At 32.4% G+C, this 13,653-nt stretch overlaps 2 protein-coding genes across 2 annotated transcripts; both read right to left on the bottom strand.

Annotated features, from left to right (window-relative positions):
• Positions 1-9,357: 9,357 nt before the first annotated feature.
• Positions 9,358-10,635, bottom strand: LOC114169540. Its single transcript, XM_028054748.1, has 4 exons — positions 10,568-10,635; positions 10,373-10,489; positions 9,920-10,267; positions 9,358-9,492 (listed from the first exon to the last, which is right to left on the bottom strand). Exons 1-4 carry the CDS (start codon positions 10,604-10,606, stop codon positions 9,424-9,426), a joined length of 573 nt encoding a protein of 190 aa, XP_027910549.1. The 5' UTR covers positions 10,607-10,635; the 3' UTR covers positions 9,358-9,423.
• On the bottom strand, positions 10,632-12,019 carry LOC114174547. The gene is made up of 4 exons (XM_028059383.1): positions 11,359-12,019; positions 11,026-11,279; positions 10,744-10,947; positions 10,632-10,652 (listed from the first exon to the last, which is right to left on the bottom strand). The coding sequence occupies exons 1-4, from the start codon at positions 12,017-12,019 to the stop codon at positions 10,632-10,634; spliced, it is 1,140 nt and encodes a 379-aa protein (XP_027915184.1).
• Positions 12,020-13,653: the final 1,634 nt, after the last annotated feature.

Raw genomic sequence — 13,653 nt, 5'->3', positions numbered from 1 at the left:
TCGCATCTCAAACGTTTTTTGCGTTGATGCGCATCGTCGTGCAACATGCTAAGAATTTGGAGATGTCGTATCATTCGACATAACTTATTTGACCAACAAGTATGACATGCCATTTGCACCATTTGTCGGTGTTAATCACCATGAGCAGTCAATATTATTAGGATGTGGATTGTTGTCATCAGAAGATACATCCACCTTTGTCTGGCTATTTTAGTGTTAGCGTCAATGCATGTCCAATAAGTCACTTGACGAAATTGGCATAGATTAATGCAAAGCTATGCAAAACACAATTTAAATTGTTTTTCCAAATACAAGACATAGAGGGTGCTTTAGGCACATAATGAAAAAAAAATTCTCGAGAAGCTCCAAGGGTACTCCCAATACAAAGGAATTAAGTGCGAATTCAAGAAATTGGTATACGAGAGTGTGAATGTGCTTGAGTTTGAAAGTGGTTGGACTCAATTCATGATGAAATATGAATTACAAAACAATGAATGGCTAGGAACACTATATGATTACAAATCTAGATGGGTGTCAGCGTACTTGAAGACCAAATTTTGGGCTGGAATGTCAACCACACAGCGAAGTGAGGGCCTAAATGCTTTCTTTGATGGATTTATCAATTCCACAACCACATTGCATCAATTTGTTGTGCAATATGACAACGCACTAAGACATAAAGCAGAAAAGGAATGTGAAGCTGACTTTGTGTCAATCAACACAACTATTCTTTGTGCAACTCATTCCTTGATAGAACGCCGATTTCAACAAAATTACACAAATGCAAAGTTTGGGGAGATCCAAAATGAGTTTAGATCCAAAATAAATTGTGTCATAAAAAATATTGTTGTCAACGACTTTGTCTCCAATTACGTGGTGCTGCAAGAGTGTTTATGGGACGACAATTGTGCAAACAAGTACCACAAAGTTGTATACAATTGTCAAATCGAAACAATCAGTTGCACTTGCTTGTTTTTTGAGTTTCGCGGAATATTATGCCGCCACTGTTTGGTAGTGCTAGCACAAAAAGAAGTCAAAATTGTACACTCAAGATACATAATACCTAGGTGGAGTAAACTGATTCGGAGGAGATACACTTCAATGAGAGCTGCTTACAACACAAAAAATGACGATCCACAAATGCTCAAGTACCAAGCGTTGTGCAAAGAATTCTTTGAACTTGCGGATGTCGCTTGCAAAACTGAATTTGGGACTGAAATTTTGTTTAATCAATTAAAGTCTTTACGCAACAGCACTGGACAATGTTATGCGATTATGCAGAACAAAAATAACTACCCCACATCCGTTGGAACAATTAACACAACTGTACGGAGCCCCATTACTATGAAGAGAAAAGGTCACCCACGTGTATTAAGGATGAAATCAGCCGTCGAGAAGGTTTCCAAGAAAAAGAAGTCTACCCAACCAAATTTAAAAACACACTGCAACACTCATGTAAGTCATTTGTGCTTAATAACCGTTACCATTTTTTTAGTATGCCACTAACAACATTCAAATAATTTGTAGCCACCTATGGATGCTCATGTCTGCAATGAGAACCAACATTCTAATGATCAAAGAACAAATACACCTAAATGGGTTTGTGTACATAACATTTACTAAGTTGCACTGTAAATTATTACTTCCACTTCGTTGGCTGACTGTTCTTTACATATGATGCAGAGTTCAAGTGTTCCAAATTCAGGTTTCATGTCCTTATTAACCTCGCTTCAAATCAACGAGTTAAACAGTCAAATGTCTACAACATCGTCGCAATTATGGTATAGTAATATAATATCAATTTCATTAAATATTTACTCTATTACATGAACCACAATGTAACAAATTATATACTTTTTTTAGGTTGCAAGTTGAATGAATAACACATTTTTTGGTGGATAGGACGTTGTCATGATTGAAGTCTGATGACATTGACAAACACATTCTAAGTTATGTGGTTGTTGTTTGTTAATGACATTTGATCTTTTTTGCAATGAACAAAAAACCAGAATTATGTATTTTGTACGGTATTTGCTTTTCTTGGATTTGATATGTGTGTTGTTTATGAACATATTTTGAACAGAGAACATGATAGTGCAAAACAGGATATGTCATTTTTATGATAGTCATTATTAAGCACAATTACCTTCTCACATTTCTGCACTTCATTGCTTTTGATTGATAAATCACTCCACTATGGTGCCACAATAATTCAGGTATCATTTCAAACTCATGTGAAGCACCTAAAAATGACTTCCATAAGTGTCTTTTTATAATACAATAACTGTCTTTTTCATAATGTACTTTATGTACAAACATGTCAAAAATTTAGTTGACCAACAAGACTTTTTTTTTTTAAATTTCAAATACATAAATTCTTGATATTAATATTGTAACAACAATTAAACAATGATTCCCAACTGATGTGAAACACCTAAAACTGACTTTCATAAGTGTCCTTTTACAATACAATAACTGTCTTTTTCATATGTACTTTATGTACAAACAACATGTCAAAAATTTCGTTGACCAATAAGACTTTTTTTTAAATTTCAAATACATAAATTATTGATCTTAATACTGTAACAACAATTAAATAATGATTCCCAACTCATGTGAAGCACCTAAAAATGACTTTCATAAGTGTCCTTTTACAATACAATAACTGTCTTTTTCATATGTACTTTATGTACAAATAACATCTAAAAAATTCCGTTGACAAAAATCATTTTTTTAAAATTTCAAATACATAAATTCTTGATCTTAATACTGTAACAACAATTAAACAATGATTCCCAACTCATGTGAAACACCTAAAAATGAATTTCATAAGTGTCTTTTTACAATACAATAACTGTCTTTTTCATATGTACTTTATGTACAAACATGTCAAAAATTTTGTTGACCAACAAGACTTTTTTTTTATTTCAAATACACAAATTCTTGATCTTATTACTGTAATAAGAATTAAACAATAATTCCCAACTCATATGAACCACCTAAAAAAGAGTTCCATATGTGTCTTTTTACAATACAATAACCGCCTTTTTCATATGTGCTTTATGTACAACACAGTTAAAAAAAATTATTCATGATGACTGTTACAAAAAAAATTTATTCACGAACATGACAATTTATAAACACATTATTTTTCATTACAATTTGTTTTAAGTACATAACTTTAAGTTTTGCAAAAAAAAAAAATACAAATATCAGTCACATCTCAACTAGAGTCTATTAATATCTCCCACAAGACATGTCTTCTTAAAGTTCAATAAGTGTCTTTTTGAGATGTGGTTTTTGTACCACACAGTTACCAGATTTATCTGCTAAATAATTTCAGTACAAATAACCACAAAGACTTTCGAAAAGTCATTATTCATTAACTACACCATAACAGTACAAAAACACAACAAAAGAAATTTTTCATAACTACATGTTTCATACATTTGAATTACAATTACACAAATGAAAATGATATTTCAATTCCATCAAACAAAATAGATAGATATTGCTGGTATCCTTTTCTTCTTTGGACCATAACCTGCGAACGGAGTTTGGATTACTCGGCTTTTGAACCGTAACCGTAGATGATTCCTCATACGCACGTACATATCGCTGTTGGTTACATCTTTGTCTTCTGCAGCTTCACTTGGAACATTCGTTTCATTCAAATTAATAGGAGAAACAAAATCATTTTCAGTTCTTTTATTTTTCCTCTCATCCAAAGTTGATTTCAACTTTGCAATGGCTCCACCAAGTTCACGAATATCATGTTCTTGCTGCTCAATTACACTCATAAGCTACTCCTTTTTTTTTTGGTTCCACCAGAGACACACTCTTTCCTCTTTCTTTTGTCACACTCACCATCACCTTTTGATAAAGCTTCTTTCACAACTAACACACCTAGTTCTTCCTTAGAAAGACAAAGATCATGCACAATCTGAAATTTAATTTCAAACAAACAACATCAATAAATTGCTAAAAGAACTCACACCAAAAACATTGAACGAAAAAATAATAGAAAGTACCACATTATTTTTGAAACTACTTCTTATTGACACATCTCCAACTTTGTAATTAATCCAATGCAACAACCTTGGAAATTTGGATTGAATAACTGCACCCTTTCTGTTCACAAATAGTAAGTGATCAAAAACCCATAGATACATCATACAATAATACAATTCGTTTAAAACAAAGTTACTGATTCATAACAAAAACTAAAATGCTACAACATAAAATTCAAGAAAAACGAACTTACTTACCTGCAATAAATATACACATCCGACAACATAGAAGTGCTTTCGATGTAATTGCTTTTTCAAAACAACTGACGCATTACACAAACTACCAACCAAGTACTCATAAACCACACCACCCCAATTATATTTAACTAGACTAGTCAAATCATCTACAATTTTAAAAAGTGAAACAAAGACTGTTCCATTTCTATTAGGCAAAAGAAACTCAGATATGTCTAACAGAATGTACAGTTGACAGTAATCTTCTACATCAAGACACTTACACTCAGTCAAGAGATAATTATATAGCATAGTAACTGTTACCTTTTTTTTAGAAAATTTCTTCCTACAACCACTACCAACGTCAACCTCCTCTAAATCAATTCTATCTCCATCTCCATAAACCCTCAACCACAGGCTTACACATACATCTAATAACTTAGACGCTACAAATTCGAAGTTAATCATGAAACTTCCTCTGCTCTCCACCCACACATTACTTAACTCACAAGGAAGCTTTCGACTAATCTTAAATCTTTCATGCAACAAAACAAACCACCAAAACGGTGTTCCTTGAATACATTATTTTTGCTCCACACTTAACTTCTTGTTCTACAAACCAATATACTATGTTCTACAAGAATGTCTGAAATTAATCTGCAAATATTCATATTAAAAACCATACGTTAAACTTATTCTACTAAAATATAAATTAAATTACAAAGCAACAAAAACTAAAATACCTGCCTTATATCACTACAATCTCCAACTTCACAACTTTCACTACCTTCGGAACCTTCACTAACGTCACTCATGTCAACTGACCTGAAATTATCAAACGCATTAACCAAATTTAATTTAAATAAATTCGGCACACATCAATAAAATTACACACAACATACTCAAAAACCAACAAACTAACTTTCTAACATCCAACAATACAAATCCAGTTTGCTTTTTGTACTCACCCAAGCCTAAATGCCGAAACCAACAAACTCATCCAACTTCACAACTTTCACTACCTTCGGAACCTTCAATAACGTCACTCATGTCAACTGACCTGAAATTATCAAACTCATTAACCAAATTTAATTTAAATAAATTCGGCACATATCAATAAAATTACACACAACATACTCAAAAACCAAAAACTAACTTTCTAACATCCAACAATACAAATCCAATTTGCTTTTTGTACTCACCCAAGCCTAAATGCCGAAACCAACAAACTCACTTTCTAACGTCCAACAACACAACTGCAGTTCGCATTTTGTACCCACCCAAGCTTAGCTGCCGAAATGCTTCTTCTTCAAAAGCATTCGTACATTCGAACCATTTTTGCTTACAAAAACCCATTCACATTTTTAATTAACAGTCCACAACAACATTTAGGATTAATAGAACATCGACTTGGGGAACAAGAACACATAAAAATTGCATTTCATTTGGGGAACAAGAACATACGACAATAAAGTTTAATTTAGGGAAGAACAACACAAAAATACGGGAAAAATCAGTCGGGGAAGAAAAACATACCAAATTAGCCTTTGATTTGGAGAAGAACAACACAAAAATTAGAGCTTGCAATTGTGGAGGAAGTTGCAGCAACGATTGACAATGTTGTTCGGTGGAGATAATAGCCACAAAGCTCGCCTCTATTTTCCTTTCCCAAAACCACACTCTCTGTTTTCCCAAAACTGCACTCTCTGTTTTCCCAAAACCACACTCTTCACTTGTTTTGTCTCTGTTTTTCTATGCGAACGCGTGACCTACAAACCATTCTTAACCTCACGCGTCAATTTTCTTTTCATATTTAACAAAACATTAAAATATCCTATGCCACATAGGCAGGTTAAAAAAAGGGTCAAATAAAAAGGTCACTATATCATTATCTTTTTGATATTTCGAAATATTTTAAATTTATTAACATAATATCTATAATGAATGTAGTCATTGTATATGTATTTTGGAACTATCCCTATCTAAAATTATATCAAAATTCATTAAAATAATGGATGCCACGTAGCCATAACATGATTTTTGAGATAATTTTAGATAGGGATAGTTAGATTGAGGTAGACGAAGGATAATGAATGTAGTCATTGTATATGTATTTTGGAAACTTGGATGAAATAGGAACTGATACATTGGAATATGTTATTTTACTTGCAATGTGTTATGCAGTCTTAGAAGTAAAAGTGTGATTGAAAAAGTCACTTATGTTGGCACAATTGTATATTGTTGAATTATTTGTTGGAGTTAATATGTAGTTTGTACATTGACAGATATATTCATGATTTGATGGTAATTTAACCATCAATATACTTAATTTTGGGAAGGCAATTGTGCTATTTTCGATTGTATTAGTAAATTTCAAAAGGTGTTCCAGTACTGCCTGTACAAAATGTTGAGTATAAAAAGATAGTTATGGAATTAGAAAAGTAGACTTCATTATCGTACCAGAAAAATTGGTTTTTATTTTCAATCTTCAGTTCCAATAACTTGTTTAAGTTGTGTAGTGATGATTGATGGTCATGGAATTATTTGGATGGCCTTTGGATTGTATCCAAACCACAAATTATGTAATAATACACTCGAAAAACACTTCCAGCACTGCCTGTACAAAAAGTACAATGTAAAAAGACACTTATGGAATCATAAAAGGACACTTGATTATCGAACCATAAAGGTTGGTTTTCAATTGAATCTTCAATTGCAATTAGTTATTTAAGTTGTGTGGTGATGATTCATGGTCATGGCATTATTTGGATGGCCTTTGGATTGTATCCAAAACACAAATTATGTAATAATACACTTGAAAAGTAGTTACAGTACTGCCTGTACAAAAAGTTCAATCTAAAAAGACACTTATGGAATCATAAAAGGACACTTGATTCTGGAACTAGAAAAGTTGGTTTTTAATTCAATCTTCAATTTCAATTAGTTATTTAAGTTGTTTGGTGATGATTCATGGAGATGGAATTATTTGGATGCCCTTTGGATTGTGTCCAAACCAGATTTCATGCAAAAATACCCTTGAAAAGCAGTTCCAGTAGTGCATGTGCAAAAAGTTGAGTGTAAAAAGACACTTATGGAATCAGAAAAGGACACTTTATTCTTGTACCAGAAAAGTTGGTTTTAATTCAATCTTTAGTTCCAAATAGTTATTTAAGTTGTTTGGTGATGATTTATGGAAATGGAATTATTTGGATGCCCTTTGGATTGTGTCCAAATCAGATTTCATGCAAAAATACCCTTGAAAAGCAGTTCCGGTAGTGCCTGTGCAAAAAGTTGAGTGTAAAAAGACACTTATGGAATCAGAAAAGGACACTTTATTCTTGTATCAGAAAAGTTGGTTTTTAATTCAATCTTCAGTTTCAATTAGTTATTTAAGTTGTTTGGTGATGATTCATGAAGATGGAATTATTTGGATGCCCTTTGGATTGTGTCCAAACCAAATTTCATGCAAAAATACCCTTGAAAAGCAGTTCCAGTAGTGCCTGTGCAAAAACTTGACTGTAAAAAGACACTTATGGAATCAGAAAAGGACACTTTATTCTTGTACCAGAAAAGTTGGTTTTTAATTCAATCTTCAATTCCAATTAGTTATTTAAGTTGTTTGGTGATGATTCATGGAGATGGAATTATTTGGATGGCCTTTTGTTTGTGTCCAAATCAGATTTCATGTGAAAATACACTTGAAAAGCAGTTGTAGTACTGCCTGTACAAAAAGTTCAATGTAAAAAGACACTTATGGAATCATAAAAGGACACTTGATTCTCGAACTAGAAATGTTGGTTTATATTTCAATGTTCAATTCCAATGACTTGTTTAAGATGTGTGGTGATGATTCATAGTGATCGAAATATTTGTATGGCCTTTGGATTGTGTCTAAACCATAAATTATGTAATAATACACTTGAAAAACAGTTCCAGTACTGCCTGTACAAAAAGTTGAGCGTAAAAAAACACTTATGGAAATACAGAAGGACACTTCATTCTCGAACCAGAAAAGAAGTTGGTTTTTAATTCAATCTTCAATTCCAATTAGTTCCAATTAAGTTCAGAAATGTTAGAAGTTCATTGTTCCTAATAATGAGTATGGTAAAATTGGAATATCCTATTTTGCACTAACATCTCTTAAAAAATTGTTCATAAACAACACACATTTGCAAGCCAATAACTTCAAAAAATGCACAATATGCCTTTCTGCACTAAGATGTTTTCTGTTCAAAAAATGTTGATGAACAACACAGATATTGAATCCAAGAAATGCAATTCCTGCACCAAATACATAATTATGGTTTTTTGTTCATTGCAAAAAACATCAAATGTCATTGACAAACAACAACCACAAAGCTTAGAATGTGTTTGTCAATGTCATCGGACTTCAATGTGGAGAGTGTCTTATCCGCAAAAAAATGTTATATCCATTAAACTTACAACCTGCAAAAAGAAATATATTTTGCAGAAGAAGAACACCAAAATTAGGGCTTCCAATTGTCCACGAAGCTATGGCAGCGATCCACCTCTATTATTCTTTCCCAAAAGAGCACTGTCGCTTTTCCCTAAACCGCACTCTCACCTTTAGTTTAAACCGCAACGTTCAATTATTTTTTTCTTACTTTTCCTCATGTGCGTGTGTATCACAACCTCAACATTCACTACAACAAAAAGTATTTTAGACAACACCACAAAACTATGGCCTAAATCGTAAAAACCGTGGGCTAAAGTTTAGACAACAGTTTCTTAGCCGTAGTCTAGGTGGCCGTTGCTGTAGGCATTAGGCCACGGTTTTCAGTACGACAACATTGTTAAAACCGTGGCTTAATATCCTTATAATAGACAACACCCTTATAAATATTGTCTTTGAGTTTAAGCCACATTTATTAGAATGTGTTTTTATAGAAAAGTTCAATGTGAAAAGAGTGTACCTCTTCAAATCACAATATTATACAATTAGACACCACAATAATCAATACCTGAAACAATATTCGTACACAAAATATTCATAATTGAATGCATATTAAATGTCATTCATACATATATTTCAATGTTAGAATGCAAACTATTAAAATAACTATCTTCAAGTCATTATTAAGCATGAACCTTTCAAAGTTTTAGCTAGAAAGCTAAAATATAATATGTCTAATGTTTCTTAACTACATAACAAAGATCATTATTCTATAAGATTGTCTTCATAATCTTCATAGCCTTCATTGTCTTCATGATCTTCATTGTCTTCTAGCTACAAACAACAACAAAATATATTATCACATTTTTCCAACATATTATACATTATAACAAGTTAATTAAGTCAAATTTAACATGTAAATGTGCATTGAATCACATGTTTTCAATCATTTCTAAGTTCCAACAAATGCATGTTCATGAGTGAAGTAGAGACCTAAAATGTAACATTATACTCATCATGATTCTTCTCTTACATAATGTATCATAGATGTTAAATAACAAACATGATTTGAGAGTTTATAGTATAGTATTATCTAATGTAACACCTAATAAGCACAAAATACCAATATTTTAGTTGCTAAGAGTCTAAAGCATTAATAAGTAGTTATTGCAACATCCTAACCATATCCTATTTAGTATTAAACTTTTGGGTATTTTACATTGATATTAATGATGGAAGTACAATTAAAAACTTTCTTTACCTGCGGATCATGGGTTGATGCAGATGAATATGGCCCTGTTGCACTACTTTCTTTACCTAAAACGCGTGCCATCATATTATTTAAGTCCTCTTCATCTAAATCTGGATTTTGTTGCCTTACCACAAAATTTACAATTGCTCGTAGATCTTGTATTTCCTTTGCCATACCACTAATTGCGTTTGCATGTTCTTTCTTGATGGCAGCAATTTCTTCATTTTTCCTAAATTGTGATGGTGTCATAGTCTTTCCGTAACAACGTACCCTCCCAGGCTTTTCTTTTCCAAACAGTGATTTAAATGTTTGTTCTGCAGAATCACTTGAGTTTTGAATGGAACCTTGAAGCTTAATCTAATAAAACAAAAATAAAAAATCATTATGTAGATCTATACAATGAATAAAGGAGATTTATTTATATTGAGAAAAAGGAATCTATACAATGAATTGTAAACATACAATAGCATTATGTGTTTCTTCATCCAATTCTTTTCCTTTTCGGCCTTCTCGACGTTGACGAGTTGTAATAAACATTTCAGCTTGAGTAACTTTTTCTCCTACCTCTTTCTTGGTACGCTACAATAAGCAAAAGGTCAATTAGCATATTTTGCATTAAATATAAAACATACGATGACATAAGTAGAAATATATTACCAATTCAGCATGAATTCTAGCAAAACTAGTTGGTCCCATGCGATGGATGTACTTTTGCTTAGCTCTATTTGCAGCATTTCTCTCGCTAATGCTCTACATTAAGATAAGAGAAAAATAACAATCAAGGTAGATTATAACACGTAGCTTTAACGTAATAAGACATGAAATAAACTTACCTGGATAGTACTAATGTTCCAATATTTGAGCAATTGCTTGAAATGAGCTTCAGAAAGGAATAAAGGACGATGTTTTAGCCGATCCTTCAATGTGGAGTACTTTGAAAAGTGTTTTTTCTTGATAAAACTTTTGTAGCGTCTCCATGCATCATTTATACGAGTAAATACGGCTTTCTCTCCTTTATCACTAATATTGAACTTTTCCTACATTAAAAAACATTAAATGGATGAATTTTAAGAAATATTTATGTCGCCAAATCAATATAAGTTTAGTTTTCATACCAGAACATATGTCCATATATGAGCCTTATTATCTTTATCTTTGAGTAGAGCTTTGAAACTTGTGTAAATCAAGGGACAAAAGGTTGAATTCCTCGCTATTGTGCCAAGGAAATAACTCAAGTCAGTTACAATTTTGTCAGTCGGACCAATAGGTTCTCCATCTGCATCCAATACAACTTCTGGACGATTTTGCATTGATCTTCCGTGTATTGCTAAGCATTGAGTTGGTCCTCTTGTTCTTTTCTTCTTTGTCCCTATTTTGACATTCAACTCACAAAATTAAATATTACATATGAAAAACAAATTGTCAAATGCTAATAATAAAATATTTACCTTCTTTTTCATTCAATTCACCATCTTCATCTTGGTATGTATTTCCTTCTCCAACATATTGTTCCGCCTCCTCACTTCCATTTTGAATATTTTCGTCTTCATCATCAGTGCTTCCATTTTCTTTAAGAAATTGATCAATTGACATTGACCCCAATTTTGTTTTTGTATCCTTAGGAGCAGCACCTTGTCTTGTCATTGATTCAACATCTTCAATCACTAGTCCTTCCTTAGATCTTGAGTTATCATCTACCATCGTTCCTTTCATAGGCAATCTCCTTTTCTTAGAATTTTCCTCTTGTGACACTCCCTTTTTATTGGGTTGTTGATCAGCACTTGAATTAGTGACTTGAGTGAATGCTCTTTCAATTTGTAGTAGCTTTTCCTTTGATTTATCAGCTACATTTGCTGCCTTTTTCTTGAGTTTCCCATTCTGATTTCTCGAGCTAAGCCTCCTATCCAAATTTGCATGGTCATGCAACTTAAAAGTAGGCAAGTTTAGTTGTGTTTCAGCAGCAATTCTAGGTGCAGTAGTTCTACATTGATTGCTTGTCATCTTTCCATGTGAAATTTGCATTTTCCTTCGCAATTCTTTGCTTGATTTTACTTGAGGAAGTTCCATACTTGAAGCACTCATTTGAATGTTGCTGCCTTGAGGTTTCATCTACACTTTTAGGAAGTTAAGAGCAAAAATAAGTAAGAAAAAAAAAGCAATTAAGCATAACTAACAAGCAAGGAAATACATATAAGTGAGAAGTGATGCAGATATGAAGAATAATAAACATATAAGTGATAAAGAGATGAAGAATAGACAATATTAAGTTTTCTATTCAAGCTTATTCTAGAGTTGCAAATTTTGTGTATCCCTGAAATGTCACATAAATGAACCTAAATGTGGCTTGGAAGAAATATGAGTCTGTTAAAGTTGTACACAAAATATGGTTCTTAGAGATCTTCAACTGCAATCTATAGCTTCTTCAACTGCTTCCTTGACTTCAAGAATCTGTAGTAAAATTTAGCAATAAAATTTGGAAGCCAAATTTTCATTCAGAGCTTAACTTTGATACATTGTGTTAGTGAAATAAGAAATTAATTTATCACCGTTACCACTGTTATGTGTTCCTCTTTAAAGTTGACCTGCAACATAAAACAAATCAATTTAATGGCTACATATTTATGTTGATATAGACCTGCCAGAATTGTACAGTAACAAGATTTGTACAGTAGCTCAATTGATACTGTCATGAAAAGAAATGGTTCCACACAGTTTCAATGGATAAATCTCTCGATGAAAACATTTAAAGGTGGTCTAGCACACGAGCCTCATAAGAGGAGAGGTTCTTCTACGAAAAAACCAACTGCACCTGAATTAGAAACATTGAAATTTACAACAGAAAAGAAAAAGACTTGAGGGATAAAGTGACATAAACCACCTACTAACATGTGTTCTATACTTGTATTTTTTGTTCAATCATGACCTTTACAACTGTGTATCATAGTTAATCAGCATATACCTAATAATCCCTGCACTCAATCAGCATAGAAAATGAAACATTTTTGAGCCATAAAAGAGTTTAAAACAACTAATTCGTTAATTCCTGGAAACTCCTTTTGAAACAACAAAAAGTTTTGAATGCAGAGCTGTTTCTATCCAATACACTTCCAATACTCGGGATTCAAAAAATAGCAGATAAACCCTCTTCTCAGTACAGGACAATTATACAAAATGACATTTCACCACATTTCACCAAGATTTGTACAGTAGCTCAATTGATATTTGAGGAACTTTTGCTAAGGAAATTTTAAAAGTTATTCACCACATTTCATGATAGCAACAATAGTTCATACAACCAAACATATAACAAAATTTTAAATAGAGACGAACAACAGAAAAACAGAGTCATTCTATCAACACCACATTATATGAGGAAATGTTTAAAAAGTTATCTTACAATTATAGGAAAAACAAAGAGACTTATTCATGTCAAACTAAAGCAGAGAGACTTATCTTACAATTCTGCATCTTGTTATATAAAAAGATCCAAACTACAAAATCCATTCTATCAACACTAGCCATCCTCCTCTTAGTCCATATAGTCAAACAAAGTCTCATCAAAATCAAGATCATCAGAATAATCTTTCTCCAAATCTTTAGAAGGTTTCTCAGCTACTGTTACAGGCATGTCTTCCCTAACCCAATTGAATTCATCATCATTATCAGAATTATTTACTTGTGAGTGATCACCCATATTAAATAAATCTCTTGGAATCGTCTTCAAAACATAATGTTTACTTGTT

The sequence above is a fragment of the Vigna unguiculata genome, chromosome 2 (assembly GCF_004118075.2).
Source record: "Vigna unguiculata cultivar IT97K-499-35 chromosome 2, ASM411807v1, whole genome shotgun sequence".
In the NCBI taxonomy this organism is placed as follows: domain Eukaryota; kingdom Viridiplantae; phylum Streptophyta; class Magnoliopsida; order Fabales; family Fabaceae; genus Vigna; species Vigna unguiculata.
This window is presented reverse-complemented; position numbering and strand designations above follow the sequence as displayed.